Source organism: Mus caroli, unplaced genomic scaffold (genome assembly GCF_900094665.2).
Source record: "Mus caroli unplaced genomic scaffold, CAROLI_EIJ_v1.1 scaffold_5800_U2_1, whole genome shotgun sequence".
NCBI lineage: Eukaryota > Metazoa > Chordata > Mammalia > Rodentia > Muridae > Mus > Mus caroli.
Window position 1 is genome coordinate 32,410 of NW_018390833.1, and position 24,329 is coordinate 56,738.

The following is a 24,329-nucleotide window of genomic DNA, read 5'->3' on the forward strand; positions in this document are numbered from 1 at the left end:
TCCCTCCCTCCTTCCCTCTATCTTCTGTGATTATATTGTTCCCCCTTTTATGTAGAATTGAAGTATGTATGCTTTGGTCTTCCATCTTCTTTAGCTCCATAGGGTTTCTGGGTTGTATCATGGATATTCTGAGCTTATGGGCTAATATACAGTTATCAGTGAGTAGGGACCATGTGTGTTCTTTTGTTTCTGGGTTGTCTCATTCAGAATGATATATTCTAGTTCCATCCATTTGCCTGTCCATTTTATGAACTCAATGATAGCTTTATAGTATTCCATTGTGTAAGGTATCATTTACATTTTCTGTATTCATTTCTCTGTTGAGGGACATCTGGGTTGTTTCCAGTTTGTGTCTATTATAAAAGTCTGCTATAAACATGGTGCAGCATGTGTACTTGTTATATGTTGGAGTATGTTTTGGGTATATGCCCAGTAGTGGTATAGCTGGGTCTTCAGGTAGAAATATTTCTAATTACCTGAGGAACTTCCAGATCGATTTCTAAAGTTGTTTCATCAATTTTGGCAGCACATAAAAAAAAAAAAATAGAACGACACAGAAAAGATTAGCATGGCCTCTGTGCAAGGTGGGTCTATTTTTTTCACTTCATTGTCTCATTCCTAGAGTTCATTTACAAAATATCAAGTTGAAATCAAACAAAAAACAATACAAAACAAAATAAAACAAAAACTTGCATGCCTGTAATCTCATCACTCAGGAGGCAGAAGCAAAGGAAAGTTCCTTTCAATCCTACAGAGAGATTTCCAGAACAGCTAGGATAGCACATAGAAAAGCTTTCTCAGAAAAAACAAACAAACAAACAAACAAACAAACAAACAAAAACATCCCAAACAAAGAAACAAAAATTCAGGATAAAAAGACATTAAATTGACACCATCACTGAATGTACCTGAACCTGAACATGAACATGAAGGAAACTCAGAGAGTGGTAGTATCCAGTTAGTTGATAGGTACATGGCTCCCAGATTAAAACAAGTTACTGTATCAATAGTAACTGTCTTGAGTTTGATCATTTGGGTACAGTTGTATAATATAAAGTGTTGTCCCTTCAATAAAATGAGGAACATGTATGACTCAATTTTGTTTGTTTGTTTGTTTTTGTTCTGTGAGCTAGGCTTTTGCTATATTCATTTTTCAACAATTGTGTCTTAGCCTATTAATTGCCAGAATCACAGTGTAATCTACAACATTTAGAAAACTTGAAGTATTATGACCTTTTTTATTAGGCCTAAAATTATATATCAATTAAAGTGGGTAGATAAGACAATTGATGACTTGGGTAAAAGATATTCCACATATCCTTGAACTACCCTTGCAACTGTTTACCAAATTTGATATTATATTTTATGGACAAAGGAAACATTTATAAAATTGAGAAAAACCTCTACATGAAACAAAAATCAAAACAAAACAAAATGGTAATCAACTAACATTAAAAATCAAAGCCTATAAGACATTTCTTCTCATAATTGCAGTTTCAATTAAGACAATATGTTTCTCCTGACAGTGGTGGCACACACCTTTGATCCTAGCTCTTGGGAGAAAGTGGCAGGATTTCTGAATTCGAGGCCAACATGGTCTTCACAGTGAGTTCCAGGACAGTCAGGGCTAGGCAGAGAAACCCTGTCTTGGAAAACCAAAAAAAAAAAAAAAAAAAAGACAATTTGCCTTATCATTAATGGAAACTCAGGCTGGTTTTTTTGGGGGGGGGTTCTTTATTTAGTTTTATAGGAGTTTAAGAAATCAGAAAGAATACAATTCTGAAAGCTTTAGGGAAAAGGGTACCCGTTCACCAGAGTAGATATGTTCTGTTCCCAACAGGAAGGAAGATGTCCTGTTCTGCATGTTAGATACCAGAGAACAGTCCCAATGCTCCTGCAGCTTTGTCTCTATTCACAGCAGACTCTGTTCTGTAATCAAAATATGTGTTTGTTGGAGTAATGAATTATTACAAGAAACAAATAAGGATCAACACATTTTACTTTTACCTTTAACTCTGGTTGGAGAGTTAATGAGGGAATTTATCCAGTTTCTTCCCACAAATACAGTAGTAGAAATTATTACAGTTAGTATCTTCTAGTCTTGTTTTAGATAAAAATACACATCCTCCAGGCTTAAAGTTCATTTTCCTTATTTTCATGTCACTGAAGAGCAAAGACAAGAGTAGGCAACTGGTAAATTTTGAACATTCACTGAAAAAAATCATGATTTTAAAAATTCTATTGGCCAAAGTATACAGAATATATAACTGTTTATCCTAAGTTCATCACGAAAATATTTTCATCTATGTTCATTTAAAAGAAATGGTCTCTTATCACACAAAAACCCTACATCACATTTCACACTCACAAGTGTGTTTGATCAGAGGTTAAATCTGATTTTCAATATTTCCAAAGAATTATTTTACCAATCTTGCTTTCACATTTATATTTTGTCAATAAGAATGCAAGGACAATAGTAAAGCAGATGTGTTTGCACCCAAAACAAGGATTTATAGGTTTGTGTTTTAAGGAGAAAGGGCATATTTGAAATATAGTCACAAATGAGTGCTTGTGACTAATGTTTTTGTATTGTTTCCCTATAGTCCTAACCACCTGATAGCTAAAGGGTCTTCACAGACACATAGTAATCTACTGAATTCCCTGTCTGCAACAGAACTCTGATTTCTGCAGGATGATATTTTAGGGGCCACAACTACCTTTCTGTATAAAAACCTGCAGCTAAATAAAGAAAGTAAACTAGAACACAGACAAATTACCACAAAAACAGGATAAATGTGTATTCTGGGACACATGGGCTACACAGCAAAACTAGAAGTAAAAAGGTAATTAATTAATAATTGATAATTAAAATCCTCTTGTATAAATCAAAGAAATGGGACAAATCTCAGATGGTCAGGGAAGCACTGTTGCTAGTTTGTCCCCTAGTAGCAGAAGCTGAATAAAGAATGTACTGAAAACAGAGATCCTCAGTAATAAATCCAGCCAGGCCCAGTGGGACACAATCCATCATCCCAGTTGTGAGGGGATAAAGGTAGATGGATCACAGTTCAAGTGTAACCTTCGATATTTGAGGCTAGATTGGGTTAATGATACTCTGTCACATGAGAAAAAGAGAATGAAATCCACTGAAACCACATGGCACCTAGACTTCCAAAGGATGAGTCTTTAGCAAAATAAAGCACTTTTGAATTTTGGATTTAGGATGAAGAGAAATTGAATATTCAAATTCAAAAAATTTAGGAATGGTGAAAAAAATTAACAAATCAGATAAAAGTGAAAAATATGTGATTTGGATTCTGAGGGTTCAAGGACAAAGGAAGATTGTGAACTGGAAAAAAAAAATGAACAGGAGAGATTAAAGGATGCGTAAACTAAAACTAAGGATGTATATAGGCCTTAAGGTAAACCACTATTTAGTAAGCTTATATTTGACAAAGACAAAACAGACCCCATGTTTCTTCAGTGGTTTAGAGTCTTGTGAACGTGCATGCGTGCAGGCATGCACATGTGCATGTGCGTGTGCGTGTGTGTGTGTGTGTGTGTGTGTGTGTGTGTGTTTGGGTGTTTGCCTATTTGTTCTGGGGGGGTAAATTTTATTATTGGGATTTTGGGTTGTTTAGTTACCTGCTTTATTATATTTTCCTTTTGTTGTTGTTTTGCAGTGAGTAAAATAATATGATGTTGAGTCTGTAGGAAGGTAGGGAGCAACAAGGAGTGAGAAGGGACACAGGTCAAAATATATTTTATGAAAAATGTAATTAAAATCAAAATTAAACTTTAGTAAAGAATAGCAATTAAAGAAGATAAGAGTTTTTAAAAGAAAACCAAAGTGCAAGGCAAAGGATACCTTCAGAGAAATTCCTAATTGCTCAAGGAGATGACAGAGAGCTCCCACATAGCACAGGATATTGCTCCTGCCCTTGGGTTCCATAACTATGTAGTAAGGCCTTGTTGCTGAAGATCCTCCCCATCTTGACATCAAGATATGAGAAGCCAATCTCAAACAGACATGGAAATACCTTCCCCTGGGCAGGCAAAGGGTTAATAGTTTATCTACACGTTGCAGGGGAGAAAGGTATGAGTAGTCCTATCCTGCACTGGACCCTTTTGCTACAATGGTGACCTGCTAGGCAAGATATGTTTTAAGATAAATAAATGTTTTCTTATTGGAACTGAGGCCTTTACCATGGGAGGCAAGCATGCTTGATGTTATAATCTAAATAAAAATTCCAGTGTTGGGAAGGGAACATGCCCTAGGTTGGAACTTGTTATAATCTCTCTGCTAAGTGGTCACTGGTTAACATTTTCTGTTGTAGCCTAGAACTGTGATGCTCTCAACCGCCATGAGAAAGCTACTTTATTCAGTGAGGGGAGTCAGTGCAGTGTGGCAGAATTGGCAAAGGACTTTAGAGAAGTGTTTATGTGCTGAGCCCAACTCTCTACATCAACTTCTTAGTCTCCATACCACCAGCAAGACTCAGGGAACAACAGGGAAGAGGAAATTAAAAATTGTAAGCACCACAGAAGGGGGAAGGCTCTGTGAAATTCTGCCTTCTGGAAAAGAAGAAATTTTGTAAATATTAGTTCTTTTTAGAAATCATTATTAGGTGACAACTGCTGGGAAAGTGAGATTCAATTCTTTATTGAGGGTGTGGCTACTGGTGGCTTTCCTTGTTCCAGAGCATGGCCTACCACCATGCAGCTGTGCACAGTTAATTAGGAAGGCTAGAGTTATCATGGCACATCTTAGAGATTTGGGTAGGAGAAGGAGCATATATGTTCATATATTATTTGATGTATATGTGATACTCAAGAAAAAGTAATGTCATTAAAAAGTTAATAAGTAAACACATTTCTTCAGATTATAGATAAACAATAAATTTAAGATTCATTCACACTTAACATCTTTAAATGGAATGTAAGCATACATATGTATGTATACATAAACATGCTCTTATATTTATAAATAACTGGCAATAATATAAGCTAAGAACAATAAAAAAGTCAAATGAATATCTGCTATACTCAGACTCATTGTAGCTGTCATGACCATTCCCTCACTTTAAACCTTCTTAAGTTGTTGACTTTCTCGTGCCCTTCCCATGTTAGAACACACCATCCTTAGATGTGTGCAATACCAAGTCACTTTTGGTCATCTCCTTGACTATACATCTTCCTTTTGTAAGACTTGATCAGGAACTGCCTTATACAACTTGTCCTTACTCCTGAGCTCCATAGAAAATGAGGAAAACCATGAGAAATGAAGAAAAGCCTTTGCAGACAACCCTCTCAATCCCCAAACGAGGGTTAGAGTCTGAAGCATTCAGAAACTCACAGTTTAGATGGGCCATTGTCAATCCATGTCCATTCTTTTTTTTTTCTCATCATATGACAATCCAATCCAGTAACTGTCTGGAATAACCTGGAACTGAAGGAATTTCTGTAAAGAAAACAAGATAGCTTATGATGGAATTTCTGTCTGTTGGATGATAGAACAAGCAGGAAAAGTTCCCAGCATCCCTATGTCATTCTCTCCTGTCCTGTCCTCCCACCACTCAGACCTACCATATTCATTTTCTAAACCGACTTCCTATTTATTTCAAATTGATGTCTGTTCAATAAGCTATTAAAAAAATAACTTCAAGAGTCCTCAGTTTGTTATTGTTTTTCTTATACCAAGTCTCTGAATTTAACCAAGGTTGTCTTTGAACATACAATATTTCTACTTAAGGCTGGCATGTTTTAGATTTATCATTTTTTCACTGATGCATCAATTCCTTCTATTGCATCTCCTATGTCTGAGCTAAGAAGGGAATTCTCAACAGAGGAATCTCGAATGGCCAAGAAGCACATTAATAGATGTTCAAGGCTCTTGTCCACTAGGGAAATGCCAATTCAAACAAAACTGAGATCAAGTCTTACCCCAATAGGAAATGCTAAGTTTAAAATTCAAGTGATAGCACATACTGAAAAAGATATGGAGAAAAGGGAACCCTACTGCACTCCTGGGGGGAGCACTTGTAAAAATCAATTTGGTGGTTTCTCAGGGTACTGGGAATAGTTCTACCTCAAGAACCAGTTATACCACTCCAGGGCTTATACTCAAAAAGTCTCCACCATCCCAAAAATCTCATTGTCAGATATGTACATAGAAGTTTTATTCATAATACCTTGAAATTAGAAAATCTTAGATGTCTCTTCACTGAAGAATAAAGAAAATGTGCTACATCTACACAATGGAGTACTATTCAGCTATGAAAAAAAAGCATCATGAATTTTGCAGGCAAATCTATGTAAGTTCTGAAAAACTGGAATTGGCACTATCCGAAATGCTGTTGCTTATACATGGGTTAAGTTCTTGTAAGTGGACTTCATTGTCTAGCCTCAGTGGGAGCACATTCATCTTATCTCAGGGAAATGTGTTGGTCCAGGTTGTGGGGATATCTAGGGGGCCCCCATGCAATCATAGTAGAAGGGTTTCTAGGGATGTATTTTTGACAAGGAGAGGGGCAGTGAGCAGGATGTAAAATGAATAAATAAAATACTACTACTACTACTAATTCTCCTCCTACTATTATTAAGGCTGCTAATAGTAATAATAATAATAATAATACATTTTTAAAATTGGTTATATTTACTCTATCAAAAGGAAAATTACACTATTATTTGACATTAAATATCCTTTTAGAATGTTATTTAAACATCTATTAAATTGATGTATAAATATCATACCATGTTAAAAATAACAAAGTTTTAAAGGTGATCCTGCAATCATTTCTCTAGAAAAATATAGTTTTCATATTTGAAAAGATTTTATACATAAAAATTAAAAGAGAAAATTGCAGAATATTGGAAACTTTGTTTTCTTTTAAATAGTCATTTCTAATGATGGATATCTTTTTTACAGGACATAAGAATAGTATGCAGTAAATATTGTGGATATTTTCAGTGGAAATCACTATGGAGTTAACTGGTCAATGATTATGTCTACATTTCTTCTATCATCTCATTTTGCAGACAGGACCAGAGCACAACTACTTTCCCTGTTGTCATCTGATTACTCATCTCAGGCAGCCTCATTTCCAGGTTCCAAAGAACAAATCCTAAAAACAGGGTTTTACTTGGCACTCGATGGAGATCAATGATTGCCAGTTACAGGATGTGCTATACCTAAGGATTAGATTTCATCCGGAAAAGACATGCTTTCTGAAGGATTCTCTTGTACACTCCTGAGAAAGGGAGGAGACTGAAAGACACAAGTGTCTTTGTAATAATGAGTGCCCACTTAACAGACTTGTGTCCCACAGTTTTGTTCACATTACAGGAAAATCATAAATGAAAACAAAACAAAACAAACAAACCTAGATTCAGTACCTCATTATTCAGGGTTAGAGACAGAGTCTAAGAAAAAGAGGGGAAAGTTAGCCTCCACAGTACCAGTTCATTTTCATCTTCTATCTTCACAAGGGGTAAGCTGTAATGCTGGCAGGTCTGTTTACATCCACTCCATGTATTTTTGTTCATGATGAAATAATAACATTTAGTACTGTAGCAGAACAAGTATTTAACATGTGCCCCTACAACAAAGAAGGTAAATGGTTAAACATATTATTTTCTGGTATTGTGTTTTCAGCAGAATATATTTATTAGTCTTTGTTTTTTTTTTAAGTGGTTAAATCTTATAGTTCTCAGAAAGTGAGATTCTATAATGTCCAAACACCCCTGCACACCCATGATCTATGCAACATTTTTAATACAACTACAGATCTAGAAATATTTCCTGTGTCAATCATGGATGAATCATTAGAGAAAATGAAGCACATACACACAAAAAATATTGTTTATCCTTTAAAAGAAAATGAATCAGTTTAACAGGATGATTTATGCCTATGACATGAGAACTACAAAGAGAAAGACACTAACAGTTTGAGTCCTTCCTTGACTAAACAAGGACTTTCATGTCAATCTTCTCTACATTGTGAGTTCCCAGTCATCCTGGGCTTCAGAAGGACATCGTGTCTCACAACAATCCCAAAAGCAAGATGCTGACCTATGTGACAAACATCACTGAACTTGAGGATGGTATGCAGGTGAAACACTTTGGACAAAGGACCACACGATATGATTTCATGCAGATAAGGTTTTTTAAAAAACCAAGTTCTTTGAAGCAGAGGCTTGTGAGATACCAGGGGTCAGAGGCAGACAATGAGCACTTGCTACTCAGAGGCAGTTAAACTGCTGACAGAATTCTAGATATGCAGTAATGCATTGTGCCCATACTTGTCCACACACTTCTCTGCACTTAGCATTGTGCCAAAATCTGTGCCAAATTCTTTTACTTTCCAGCAATACCTCTCCTGGGCATATATCCAGAAGATGTTCCAACTGGTAACAAAGACACATGCTCTACTATGTTCATAACAGCCTTATTTATAATAGCCAGAAACTGGAAAGAACCCAGATGCTCCTCAACAGAGGAATGGATACAAAATATGTGGTACATTTACACAATGGAGTAAGACTCAGCTATTAAAAAGAATGAGTTTATGAAATTCCTAGGCAAATGGATGGACCTGGAGGGCATCATCCTGAGTGAGGAAACCCAATCACAAAGGAACTCACACAATATGTACTCACTGATAATGGGATATTAGCCCAGAAACTTAGAATACCCAAGATGTAAGATACAATTTGCAAAACACATAAAACTTAAGAAGAATGAAGGCCAGTGTGGACTCTTTGCCCCTTCTTAGAATTGGGAACAAAACACCCATGGAAGGAGTTACAGAGACAAAGTTTGGAGCAGAGACAAAAGGATGTACCATCTAGAGTCTGCCATATCCAGAAATCCATCCCATAATCAGCTCTAAACGCTTACACCATTGCATACACTAACAAGATTTTGCTGAAAGGACCATGATATAGTTGTCTCTTGTGAGATTATGCTGGGGCCTAGCAAACACAGACGTGGATGCTCACAGTCATCTATTGGATGGATCACAGGGCCCCCAATGGAGGAGCTAGAGAAATTACCCAAGAAGCTAAAGGGATCTGCAATCCTATAGGTGGAACAGCAATATGAACTAACCAGTACCCCGGAGCTCTTTTTTTTTTTTTTTTTTTTTTTGCTGCATATGTATCAAAAGATGGCCTACTTGGCCATCAGTGGAAAAAGAGGCCCATTGGTCATGCAAACTTTATATGCCTCAGTACAGGGGAATGCCAGGGCCAGGAAGTGGGAGTGGGTGGGTAGGGGAGTAGGGTGAGGTTATGGGGTACTTTTGGGATAGGATTGGAGATGTAAATGAGGAAAATACCTAATAAAAAATTAAAAAAAATCTTTTACCTTAAGAGAAATAAGAGACAAATGAGAAAGATTTTGGTGATGAAAGACTGTTCTCCTGATTATGTTGATTCCATCAGTGTTGTGCCCACATGTCCAAATGTTTAGAGTTGAATACATGAAAATGTATGCAGTTGGTTTTGCAAGATCCTCTCAATATGAATGTTTTGTTTAGAGAGTTGATGGGAATGCCCATGCTCTATTTGGTAAGTTTATTTCTAACCATTACTTTTCTGTGAAGAGATATCAATGTGTAGCTCAGGCTTTCCTTGAAATTTCTGGGATGTCCTTATATTACTGAATGTTATAATCGTCCTCCCTCAACCTCACAGTCATAGGGATTAAATCATTTTGCTATCCTATACAGATAATTAAATTATTTTAAAGTAATGGCACAAAAGTTTTTCCATGAGTCTGGAATACTTCAAAGATTGTTTTGTAGTTATTTTTTCCTGTCACAAATTTTAATTTATTCATTATTTATTTATTTTATTAGACATTTTCTTATTTACATTTCAAATGTAGTCCCCTATACCCTCCCCCCTCCCTGCTTCCCAAACCACCCACTCTGCTTCCAGGCCCTGGCATTCCCCTGTATTGGGGCATATGATCTTTGCAAGACCAAGGGCCTCTCCTTCCACTGATGGCCAACTAGGCCATCCTCTGCTACATATGCAGCTAGAGATACAGTTTTGTGGGGTACTGGTTAGTTCATATTGTTGATCCTCCTATAGGGTTTCCAACCCCTTTACCTCCTTGGTTACTTTCTGTAGCTCCTTAATTAGGCGACCTGTGTTCCATCCAATAGATGACTGTGAGCATCCACTTCTGTATTTGCCAGGCACTGGCATAGTCTCACAAGAAAGAGCTATATTAGGGTCCTGTCAGCAAAATATTGCTGGCATATGCAATGTTGTCTGGGTTTGTGGTTGTATATGGAATGGATCCCTAGGTGGGGCAGTCTATAGATGGTCGTTTCTACTGTTTCAGCTCTGAACTTTGTGTCTGTAACTCCTTTCATGGATATTTTGTTCCCCATTCTAAGAAGGAGCAAGTATCCACATTATGGTCTTCCTTCTTCTTGTACAATGTATCTGTTTTAAATATATTAATCCTGAAATAATGAGAATCATCACATCCTATTGTCACAGAGTGGTGGGATTATATATAAGAGCTCTTTGTTACAAATCTTGAAAAAAAAAAGTTAGTGATGATTTAGAAACTGTGTCAGTAAAAATGACCAATCACATGCAAGTTTAAGACAGGTTCCTGTGACTCTTAATCTTTCATTTTCCCAGCCTCATTCACTGTGTCACTGATAGAGTTGCAACATTTACACACCGTGCTGAAACTCCCTTGTCTGTTCCAGGGAGGTTCACATTTTACAAACAATCCAGCTCTCCCAAAATATGTCAGACAGGAAACACACATACACAAACAAAAAAATTTCTTCTTATAACTTCATTCATGTAAATTCTCTAAGTCCATTTTCACATAAAAAGTTCATAAATACACTCTTACCAAAAACTTCCATGTTCTGTCACCAACAAATTTGAAAACTCAGATTATCCTGTAGATTAAAACAATCAAAATTCTCAAGGGTACTGATTTGTAATTCCCTCCCTAGGGGGCAGAAGGAGTGCCAAACAGAACTTGGCTTCTAGAAACTATAAGATTATCCTAATCCAAATATGAATTTATGAGTTTTCATGTCACTACATGAAGTAAGGAACCCCCAAATGATTAACTGAAAGATCACAAGCATCTTAAGCTACTGGATGTACTTCAAAGCTTCAGAGAAGAAGTAATAGATAATCATGCAATTCTGTACTCATAGTATTCCTCTGCTACATACCTGTTTCCCGTGAGGAATCTAAATCTGTCTTGGTTTCACTGTACCATCTGTTCTGTTCTCTCTTGAGGGATTCCAGAAGTTCATTGCCTGGCCTAGAATTTATAGACTTATTTGTCAACATTTCTTCCTTTAATTTGAAATCACTTTGCATGTTGCTGCAGTTATGGTGGTGGTATAGAGTTTCATGGATTTCTTGTTTGTGTTGACCACACTGAAAAACTAAATTAATCACAGATATAAACTCTAAATGCTTATAAGAAATACATATTGAAATTAAAGTTAGAGAAAAAGCTTCATGAGGACAGCCAACGCATATCATTACTTTCATTGGTATTTTAACATTTATAAATTAGCAGTTCAATTAACTCACTATAGAAACAGATACTTCAATTTTTTCTCTAAATAAAGCTTACTGTAAAATAAATAATAAAGTTGAATAAAATTATGGTGGAAATAACTTCCGTTCACTTCAATTTTACAGCACAAATTTACAGATAATTACCTAAGTAAAATATTCAGTGAATACTTAACACACTATTAAAATGTGACCTAAAAAACACGTTAAGAAATCACACAATTCTTCTTGGAGCATATAGGAGTAAATTATATCACATGCATAGGTATGTTTTAGCCTAGCATGAAAGTGATTCCCTGTGCTAATATAGAGAAATGCAATTAAATTTAACTTTAATGTTTCTGTACAGATGATCTCAATCATTGAAGAAATATAAAAAAGAAAAAGAAAGTCATCAATTCTTTGCACAGGTGTTTCTCAGAAAATGTTTACATTAGATTCACAATCACCTGAGCTCAGTAAGTAGACTATCACACAGTCCTCAGAAGGAACATGACCAAAAATGACAGAACAGGGGTACTCTCAGCAGCCCCAGAGCCAACAGATTAAGATAGAGAACAAAACACTCCATTTTGTTGGTAAAAAATAGTATAACACGAGAGATTTTTGACTCATTGCCTGATTATAGGCAGAATCATAGACAGTGTGTATAGCTGCATAGTTCATGTGTAAAGCTTTAGGCGGAAGGAAAAGAAACATATCCCTCAATTACTCACTCTTTACTGCCAACACTGCAATGATTACCAGAAGAACGAAACAGAGGATTCCAAGAGCTTTCACAATGAGCTGCCAGAGTACTGAACACTCTTAAATTAAAAAAAAAAAAAAGAACACATCTCAATACTAATTATAATATTTTGTAGCATGGAAACAAAGGGAAATTTTGCATAAATGAATGATACAAATAGACTGAAAATATGCTCTCAATATTTTAGATTTCTACCTAAAATTCACCCATTATAGAAATCCTATGTGTGTGAAATTCCACAAAATTTTGAACTTATTTAAGGCTTGACCTTGTATTGTGAATCCTCTGACTCAACATAGAATGAGCTGGATAGCAGGCATGTGCCCTCACCGGTTCTACATAAAGAAAGGTACATTCTATAGAAGGCACCAAAGGTATAGATATAATCTAAGACAAGATGTCAAACTGGAACATGCACTCCACAAAGAACAATAACTGAAGATGAAGAGAAAGAAAGAGCAATGGATGTTCTTGAGAAGTGGTAGGGAACCACAGCTGCTATGGACCTGGATACATCCTGATCCTTGAAAGGGCCTAAAGTCACTATCTCTTTGTCCATTTATGTGTGATTTTGTTCTCTGTAATAGTAATATTTTGTTTTATGTAAGGTATTTGGAATCTGAACCTCCTGCCTTTTGTTACCACTACATCGAAGAAGAAAAAGATGTCAGCTTGGAGCACACATGGTATAGTGTAAAACGAGTAAAAAAAAAAAAAAGATTAAAAAGTGAGATTTCTGCTTTTCCTTGATAAATGATATTAGTCTTCGACATTTTCATGAACTATCACTGGGGTTTAGTCATTTCCATTCCCCACTATCCTTCCAACTCCTCTTTTTTCACCTGAAACGATTTCCAGTGGGAGATTTCTTGTTCTGATAGACAACTGTTTTGGCCTGTTGCATTAGATGTTGGGGATATTTTAAAAAGTTCCTTTGAGGGGGAGAAATGTTTTTTCATTTCTTCTTGATTCTCAAGAAATTTTTTCTTATATATTTCCATCATTCTTCTCTACCCATTTGATTTTCTTTGTAGCTGGCTACAACTAAATGTACAAGTGGGGCCATATATTATTCTTTCTTTTTAAAAATTTACAACCGATTGCTTTTTATTTAAACTTAGATTTGAACAATTTTGTATATGATTACCATTCAACTCATACTCTTTTCTTCCCTCCCATCCTTGTGCATAACCAAGCCCCGATGAGATGGATCAATATAGTTTTACCTAGAAACTAAGAATATTTCTAATTTTTAAAAGTTTAAAATGCATTTAAAACATAGATGTGATATTAGATACTTAAAACACTTACTTCTGTAGCCAGCTTCTCTGGGCCTTTGAGTCTCCTCATGCCTTACTAGTGTCTGCAACCCTGAAGACTTATGAAGTCTCACAGTTGAGTAAGTGACCTCCGGCTCACTACTCGTGGGAGTACATGAAGTATGTTCTCTGCAAAATAGGGATTTCAGTGAATTCTAAGAAAAATGTTAGAATGTTCTCCTATGGGAACATACCTGGATATGATGATACAGAGAGATTAAAAATGGTAGAGCCTGACTAACTCACTTAATAATCCAAACACCCTGACATGGACGGATCCCAATTTCCATCACAGGTAAGAACTCATTGTAGATTTCTGTTAAGTTAGTTTATCTTTTTAATGGTAATAGCAATTATTGCTAAGAAATATGAAAAATTTTAAAACTTTACTAAATCATTCTACCATTGATACAACCTATTTGTTCAAAATATTCACCACATAAAACCACTAAAAATCATTGAAATATGTTCAAATAATCATTTCAAATAACGACTCAAAATTTTAGGAATAAATACAAATGTTGTTTTAGAATTATTTATACATTTTGATAATACATAAATATTAATTTTTCAGTCTTTTTATTTATACATGACTCTCAGAGTTTCCCAAAACTTAATTGAAGATTAATACTGCAGGTGATTCAAGGCACATAAATATCTATTGGCTTGAAGCCCCAATCAGCTGAGATGTCCAACCTCTTCAACCAGTCATATTCTATACATTCTTATCGATGGTTGTACCTCGTAAGTGAATTCAACTGGATAAGTTCCTAATGATTTGGATAAAACAGACTCAGAAAGAAAAATGTGGTATGTTCTATCTGATCTGAGACTCCTGGCTCAAAGACATCACAAATGTTTTGTAATTTTTAGTAACTGCAGCAAACAGAAAGGTCATAAAGGGACATTGCCAGCTAGGGTGTGGGAGCAACAGAAAGATGTACAGAGGATAAAATATGAACTTTAATCTCACATCATTCCATGTACATGATCATGTCACATATAATAAATACACACATGATGCTGCAAGAGGAGGCTATATGAAAATAAATTTTGCCTCTATGCAGTACACATTAGTTAATATCCATGGATACCATCTGATAGTAGACATAAACTTATTTGTAAATAGTATTTATAACTGACATTACCCTTTCATTAATAACTGTGCTGAGAGCCAGCAGGTAATAAATATAAGATGCACATGTGTGAGCATTATTATCTAGTTTTTCAATTCATGAAGTTTTCAGAATTGATTCACAATTTTCTTTGACAAACAAAGCATCCTTCCATTATAGAATTCTTTTTCAAAATTCTTATTTATTATCATTGTTCTTCAGCTGGGTAAACTGTGGCGCCCATGTCCAGAAGACAATTTTACTAAGTGAGTCCTCCCACTCCACCTTCATGTGAAGTCCAGGGATCAAACTAGGTGGTCAGTCAGCCTTGTGTAGCAAGTACATTTACACACTGACCTGTTTTACCTGGATCCTATTATTACATCTTTCAGATGGATAATATATAAACATTTGATGCAGTTATAGAGTAATGAACTTCAGAGATCCCTCTACCTTAATTTCTTAGCACACAAGTCACAGTATACTCCTAAGAAAACAATTAGTGCAGAATAAGAGTTGTCACATGCTGCCAGAGTTAACCTGATCTAACACAACCAAAAGCACTTCCCCATCCATCCAGATCTCATATCAAACCCCCTGAAATTCTCTTGAGTACATTTGATCATTTGGTAGGAAAAAAAGGCAGTTACTTTTACCTGTGTCTCTACCGAAGTGATTCTGGTGGAGGGAAAATTTGTGTAAAAGTTGGCGTTTTCTGGTCTATATCCCCTACGAGTTTCAAAAAGAAAGACAGAACTAAATTTCCACCGAGTGATACTCAACCTCATGAATTTCTGCCCCTCCTCGTCATCAAAGCAAAAAGAGGAAATTGCTTATTGCAATCTGAAACAACATATAGTATCAGATGGACAAAACAAATGTGAATAATTTATATTTGAAGAGAGAGAAGATGGACATGCCTGCAGAGAGGGGAAAACATTGTCTTTAGCAAAACAAATAGGAAAAAGCAGGACTGAAGTTCATAAGTTAATTTTGTCATATACAGTTTTAAATTTACTCTTATGTTACTAATTTTTTAGTTACTCCTTGATTTTTAATTATGCTAATTGCAGCTAAGTATATATTAAGAATGCTTTTAACCACTCACATTTCTACTGAAGTCTTCCTTTTAATTTTTTACATTTTCAATCATAGATAATATTTCAATTGAACATTAATGTCATTCTGTATGGAGTGTTTTGAAGCTGATGTTGTCATGGTGCTGAAAATCAAATATAAGACAATGAACATGCTCAGCAAATATTTTTTCCCTGAGCTACAGACTCAGGACTTGGTTTTGCTTTGTTCTGGTGGTTTTTTCTTTGTTTTGTTTTGTTTTGTTTGTAGCATAGGCTGACCTTACACTCACATTCCTCAGTTCTCTCTCTTTTCTGTCTTAGAATTATAGCTGTACACCATGACAACAATGTATTCCAGGTTAATAAACAAATAACAAGCATTTCATATATATATATATGTATATATATATATATACATATATATATGTATATATATATACATGATTTAAAGCTGTATACAATTACTAATTACTTATGTACAGCATAAATTAATTATCTAACCCATTTTATCCATGAAGTCATCTGATTCAAGGAGATATACATTTAAAGAACTCTAACATAGGATATCAGATAACATCTAGTTTATTTTCATTCTATTGGTAAATAGTGAAAATACTCACAGTTGATATTTTTAGAGAGTAGATAAGGAGATTTTTCTTCTATGAGTTTTGCCCATTGGTTTGTGATGAAAATTGTTGGAAAGAAGCTGTTTCAGCAAAGACAGATTGAAAGTCCAAAGAAGGGAGGACTTGTAGTTTTGTGAATCTAACAAGTAATTGTCTTACCAGATTCTAGGTTTAGCCCTATAAGTAACCTGTGTCAGAACAAACATCCTGTCACTGGTAGATAAAACCTTCATGAAATCTATGAACCTACTGGACCACTACCTACCACCAACATGAAGGCAAAGAATGTCCTCAGATGTTCTATAGAAAAGATTCTCCCATCTTGCTGCAACCTCCTCTCTGATGTATTCACCAATGTATGCTAAAACTGGCTGGATTTATGACTACCTGGGTTCTTTAAAACTTCAAAACTACATGAAACTGCTTCCACATTGAAACATGGAGATGTGATCACTCAAAATTTTTCCAGAATATACTTTTATTCCATATAAGGTGAAAGCTGGTTTCTGCAACAATAATCCTCTATTCAAAGCTCTTGCTGTGCATATTACTAGTAAGGCTGCACATACTGAGTACTTCAGACACTTCACTGGGATTGAGGGAGCAGTTCAGTGTAGGGCCATGCTTGTCATATACAAAGCTTTAACCATACATCGTACAATAATGATAATAACGATAAAATAATAATTAAAAATAATAATACAAATGATGGTAACAAAAACAATGATTATATTAATAGAATAAAGAGACAAGGTAAAAGACTATTTGATTTCAATAGTCTGTTCCCATGAAAAAATATATAAGTCTCTCACTAAACTGCACTTTCATTTGATTGTAGTTTTTCTGAATGCTGGCTTGTTTTTGATGAAACAGTTTAAATTGTTCTTCAAATCAAGTGACAGTGATTATCCAAGCACTGGGAAAAGGCAGATGGTTTGAGACTATAAAAGGAACTGAAGATGCACTGACAAGCCTGCCTCTTAATACTGATGTGTGTGTGTGTGTGTGTGTGTGTGTGTGTGTGTTTATTGGGAAATAGAGATTGAGTGCATACTTGCCATGTAGTGCACATGGTGGTCAGAGGACAACTTTAGGGAGATATGGGGAGCTAGTTCTTGTCTTCTACCAAGTATTCCGTGGATCAAAATTGGGGATATCATTAGGTTTTGCGTGACCAGTGTTTTTACACTTTGAGATATTTCAAGAGTCCAGTTTTTGGGCCTTTAAACCAAATATCTCTGAGTCAACTTTAAAGTCTGCCATTATCATGCATCCAAGGTCCCCATGAAACAGATGACAGATTTTAACTTATCTCAAAAGTGTAATAAAAGATTCTTTAGAACAGTGTGGATGCTTCCATAATACCTTCAGGTAGTCTATTTTTCTCTATCCCCTTTCCTAGGGGTAATCCCCTGGAAAAGAGAGAAAGATATAAGTATGCACACACACACACACACACACACACACACACACACACACACATACCCTTAGAGAATGTGGGAAAGGAGTAGCAGCAGTGTTGACAAAAGTGGTTGTAGTAGCAGTATTGACAAAAGTGGTTGCACATTCCCTGTGAGGTCTTTCCACATGAAAGACTCTGAAGAAGTCAGCCAACTTATTTAAGGACACTGTATATCCACACTGAGCCTATGCTTCAAATACATCATTAACACCTGCACAGGATATGCATACAATGATAACTTAGAAGGGCCTGGGCCTTGTCTTCCCACAAGCCAGGAGTCTGTGAATTAAATAGACAGGAGTGGAAACACCAACCCACGCTCTTGTGACTTTCTTGTAAGTCCCATCATTCAAAAGTTCTATGACCACACAAATTAGGCTGTCCATTTCCTTACAAAGTTGCTTTGAAGTTTTAATAAGATACACAAAGAACATTTGCTGTGTTTTGTTATGTCTGAGACAGTGTTTCACTATTTAACCCTGGCTGGCCTGCACCTCTCTATAGGCACCTGGTTTGCCTGAGTCTGTTTCCCAAGGTCTAGGATTAAGGTATGAATCAACACACCCAGTTTCAAATAAAGTGTGCAATGATAATCTGGCAAATGGGTAGAAAAATGCATTCAACATGAAAAATTATTATTTGCAGAGCAACACTCCAATTTTTTTAGCCTATAAAACTGAGCAAAACACTGAGTCTTCAAGCCTGTGTTTTTCACATTGTCAAGAGTGTATCACCTATTTCCTAGGCTTCGAATCATTGTAATCAGGAGTATAGACAGAAGCTCATAAATTTCAAGAAAAGTTTTTTTTTTTTTTTGAGCCTTCTAGTCTGGAGAACCTACTCTAAGACACAAAATGGGGCAGATTTTCTACCTGATCATTTCAAAGAGTGCAGGTGTTTTAAAGGACAGGACAGGGACAATATATGAGAAAAAGAGAGAAGCTGACACTTCTACAGCACTGCAACAGTGTTGCTCTAGAGAACATACTCCTCCCTCATCTGAGAGGTTTATATCACTCTATACACAGAAATATTAATCGTGCATGCTTATCTCTGCTGAGATGGTCCCATCCTTACACGGACGTAAACCACATAGAGAGGGTACATTTTTTTGTGCTTTAAGCATATTGTTTGTCTTCTCTAACATGTAAACACTATGAGCACAAACTTCAGAGCTGTTTGTTCATTACTGTGACTACAGCATAGTTAGGAACATAGATACCTTCTAGTGTGCTCAATGAAGAAGGAGGGTAGTTAATAGAAACTGAACAGAGAGGTTGTTTCTTTGTTTGTTTGTATCTTTGTTTTTTTAAACAGATATAAGACTGTGACCAAAACTGCACAGGCAAAGAGTAGCAGCTTCCTCTAAGCTCTGTACAACTCAGCTCTGAATTTATAGATGAATGTAAACTGCTAAGGAACACATTTATCATAGACAGATATACTGACAGCAGTTGTAGTGAAATTGAGTGACAGTCCATTTTTGTTTCCTTCACCAAAGTGCAGCATAATACAGGAAGTAGCACACTCACATGACCGACTAATAAAACAGAGGAGTGAGAAAGGAGTAAACATTTTTGTTTTCTTAAGTTCTGTCTTCTAAATTCATTTTTTTTTGTGAAAAAAGCAAACAACAAACAAAACAAAACCTAAACACAAAAAATACATATACAGATATACATATATATGCATATGTATGCATACATATTTATTTCCTGGTTTTATGGTACAAGACTTTAGTTGTGAAACCACAATTGCCCAATCCTTTATGTTGAGACAGACACAATATTAATCCCACATTCAAACCTTCCAGTCAGACCCTTGGACTGTAGTGCTATCATTGTACAGCTGCAAGCTGCTCTTCCTGTCCCAGGATGAGATGTGGAAAACCTGTTGTTGTCACCATCCCACAGGAAAGGGATGATCACTTGCTTGATTGGGAGGACTTGTTTATCCTGGCCAGTATCCCACCTCTTGGTGCATCTGTCTTTTAAGGTGCAACATTTACACCATGAAATATGGTAAACTTCACATGTCTTAGGAAAACCACAAACAGCTCTATTTTGAGATTTCCTGTGCTTGTATCCACCCTGTGCATTTATACTCACAGCAATTTTAACACTCTGCCTTATATGCCAACACACATAACCCTGGGGTGGCTCAAGCACTGATAGCAAGGAAATGAAGAAAGTGATCAGGAATGTAATAAACATGATAAGAGGGTCCCACAAAAATGTTTCTTGTGGATATCAGGACTCTTTAATATCCAGGGATACGATTATTCACTTTTGGAGAAGACAGTAGGGCAACAATCCATAAGACCTTTGCTCTTCATTCCCTTTTCTCTCACTGTGTCATACTTCAGAGCAGACTTTAATCCAGCTCTACTGCATCCTCTGTGGAGTCTTCAGGATCAGCTCATCTGCCTTAAAGCACTCATTTTCTTACATTTATCTCTTTTTCCTGGTGTATGGTCTGCTGTAGTTCAGGATGACAATGCAGTTGAGACTGCCCAGAAACACATGATCTTATTCCAACAAACTTGTGAACTCTGAGATGACAGGGTGATCTATCATATCTGGCTTTTGTATCACTTGTAGTTTTGAATGTGTATTTTTTTCTTAATTTGATGAGAAGTTTTATGCTAGGTCATTATCTAATAAGCCTAGGGATCACACTATTAAAAGTTGAAAACCTGCCTGAGGTTTAACTTATACCTCAGTCTTTGTGACAAACAGCTCTCACTCATTTTAACTAAGATATAGGAGACTAATAGCACAATTTTCAAATAATCTCAGATATCATGCATAGTCTTGATAACAGTATGGAGTAGACATATTCCTAGTAGCTACTCTTAAATAGCACCCAGATTTGAAAACAAAACACACCCACATTTAACATCTAAGTGATTTTTTAGTCTAACGACATATTTTATGGTTGCTTTTCATTTCAAATCACTACAAAGTTGAAGCAGCTGATGTTAGTGCAAGCATTTCCAAGCATACAACATGGGTGAAGAAACAGCTGCTCCCTGGGAACATTAAAGTTTTTCCATGCCACTCTAGGATTACTGAGTGTCAAACCATTGTTGACCAAACAACTACTGGATTGTCAGTCCCCCAGGGAGTGACAGTGATTGTAAAACTACTCCAAGTGTTGAGACACCAGCCATGAGATCCAAGAAAATAATTGTGTCCTCCTCTCTCCATTTTGATTCAACTGTTGTTAAACTTATAGCAATACAGAACTAATAAAACCTTATATATGTTGTCTTAGAATTACTAGTTTGAACACAAATATCCCTAATCGGCCTGTTTAGTTTCCATGTATCCAATATGGCGTGGAACATCTAAAGCTACCTTCATTGATTCTTGGGTGTCTCCCTTACTTGAGGTCTATGTCTCATCCTGGACACTGAACCAAAAAAACATCAGAGGGGATGGCTTATTTTATTTCACATTTGCTATTTAACAGACTATTAGAGGACTAATACCCAGTATACACAATGAACTGAAGAAGTTAGAGTCCAGAGAATCCAATAACTCTATTTAAAATGTGATAATGAGCTAAACAAAGAATTCTCCACTGAGGAATATCGGATGGCTGAGAAAAAACTAAAGAAATAAATGTTCAGCATCCTTAGTCATGAGGAATATGTAAATCAAAACAACACTGAAATTCCACATCACACCAATCAGAATGGCTAAGAGAAAAAACTCAGGTGACAGCAGATGCTGGCATATATCTGGAGAAAGAAAAATACTCCTCAAATTTTGATGGGATTGCAAGCTGGTACAACCACTCTGGAAATCACTTTGATGGTTCCTGATAAAAGTGGACATAGTACTACCTGAGGACTGAGAAATACCACTTCTGGGAATATACCCAGAAGCTGTTCCAACATATAACAAGGACACACGCTCCACTGTGTTCATAGCTGTCTTATTTTTAATATCCAGAAGCTGGAAAGAACCCATATGTCACTCAACTGAGGAATGGATACAGAAAATGTGGTACATTTAAACAATGCAGTACTACTCAGCTATTAAAAACAATGAATTTATAAAATTCTTAGGCAAAAGGGTGGATCTGAAGGATAAAATTTTTTGAAGTAACCCAATCACAAAAAAATAAATATGATATGCACTCACAGATCAGTGGATATTAGCCCTGAAGCTGAAATACCCAATATACAATTCACATGACACCCAAGAAGGAGGAATACCATATTATGGATCCTTTGATCCTACTTAGAAGAGGGAAAATACCCATGGAAGGAATTACAGAGACAAAGTATGGGCTAGAGACTGAAGGAATGACCATCCAGAGACTGCCTTACATGGGAATCCATCCCATATACACTCAACAAACCCAGACACTATTGTGTATGCCAACAAGTGCTTGCTGAGAGGAGCCAAATATAGCTGACTCCTGAGAGGCTCTGCCAGCTCCTGAAAAATACAGATGTGAATGCTTAAAGCCATTCATTGGACTGAGCACCTGTTCCCAATGAAGGAGGTAGAGAAAGGAGTTGAAGGCCTTGTAGCCTCTTAGGATGAATAATAATATGAACTAAACAGTACTCCCAGAGCTCTCAGGGACTAAACCACTAACCAATGAGTACACATGTTAGGACTCATGGCTCCAGATACATATGTATCAGAGACTGGTCCAGTTGGTCATCACTGGGAGGAGAGGTCCTTGGTCCTATGAAGGTTCTATGTCCATGTATAGAGGAATGCCAGGGCCAGGAAGCACAAGTGGGTGGGTTTTTGAGCAGGGCAAGGAGGAGGGAAAAGGGTGAGTGAGGTTTTGGAGGGGAAACTAGGAAAGGAGATAGCATTTGAAATGTAAATAAAGAAATAAAAATAATTATTAAAATAATATTTCCTGTATAGCTTGGGATACATAGTAAGTTCCAGGACAGTAAAAGGAACAGTATAAGACTCTGTCACAAAACAATTTGAAATGATTTAAATTTCAATAGGAGTAAGAGAGAAAATTACAAAATTATGCGTTCACATATAAATGCAAACATCCATTAAATATATAGTCCAAGTGCTTAGGAAGAAGGAAGGAATGTCACAATACACTTGTAGGGATATGCTATATATGGCATGGAGATGCCACTCATCAAGTTATAGCATCATTGGTTTTTTGCTTAGAGTGTGCACAATAGTGATCTTATAGGCTCTCATTCATAGATAGGACCAGCTAATAAGACTGCACAAGAAGTATTGCAAAGAAGCTACTGTCTCTCTGTGGCATTTGGAGGAGAGGAAATCACTGTCTCCAGTTATGTAACCTCTCTTGAGCTACTCTAAATCCAGTTAATACGCTATAAACCATGCACCTTTGAGTGACCAAGGTTAAGTCCAGTGGGTCACAAAACAAAACCGAAACCACAAAAAAGTCATGATAGAGGGATGATGATTTCACAGGCATAGGGTCAATGGTGTACGCAGGGTTAAGATTCAGGGAGATAAGTATGACCCTAATGTATTAAATGCATTTGGGAAACTGTCAAATACTAAGTAATTTTGTATAAACACATCTTCCAAGCAGAGAAAGCTATATAAAATAGATAAGAAATATACCAAGATCAAATGTGGTATCTCCACAGGTAGAAGTACATTTAACAGTTAATCAATGGTGAATGCATTTGTCTATGAGTAGAGACGAAATATTGAAAAGTTAGGCAGATGCAATTTCAGTTTATCTAAAGAATAGTATCCAGTTACATGTTATTGTAATAAAATACATAATATTGGGTAATTTGTGAAGAAATGGCTTCTATAAGCTCACATTCTCAAAGGATGGAGATACAAGACTGGAAAACAAATATCATATTGTTGATGTTTACCCAAATAGATAGATGATAGATAGATAGATAGATAGATAGATAGATAGATAGATAGATAGATTGTTTGAAATGATAGATAGATAGAACATAAATATATAAAATATATTTCACAAAGCAACAAATACATTGGCATGACAACTTCATTCAAAATTGTAAAACTTGGAATCATATGATATGCTCACATGTGAATGGAGGAATATTATGGATATTAGTATAACAGGAAAGTGCTGATTAATAAAAAAATGATTCACTGACTTGTGAAAAATTATGAGCTAGCTAATAACATCAATATTAGTAGAGCATATACAGAGAAAATTCAGTCAAATACTAATCTCTACAGAATATACTACACTCTGAAGTAGGTCATACTAATATTTATTACAAGACTACAAATATCTACTTGCTTGGGTCATAATGTTGTACCACCTATAGGGTTGCAGTTCCCTTTAGCTCCTTGGGTACTTTCTCCAGCTCCTCCATTGAGAGCCCTGTGATCCATCCACTAGCTGACTGTGAGCATCCACTTCTGGTTTGCTAGGCCCC

At 36.1% G+C, this 24,329-nt stretch overlaps 1 protein-coding gene across 1 annotated transcript; it reads right to left on the minus strand.

Annotated features, from left to right (window-relative positions):
• Positions 1–2,027: 2,027 nt before the first annotated feature.
• Positions 2,028–13,770, minus strand: LOC110288858 (killer cell lectin-like receptor 6; the record flags this gene model as incomplete). Its single annotated transcript, XM_021155092.1, is given in 7 exon segments — positions 2,028–2,163; positions 5,357–5,403; positions 5,405–5,461; positions 7,459–7,598; positions 11,220–11,438; positions 12,291–12,380; positions 13,634–13,770. Coding segments are annotated over 7 exon segments (826 nt in total), but the record flags the coding sequence as incomplete, so codon positions are not given.
• Positions 13,771–24,329: the final 10,559 nt, after the last annotated feature.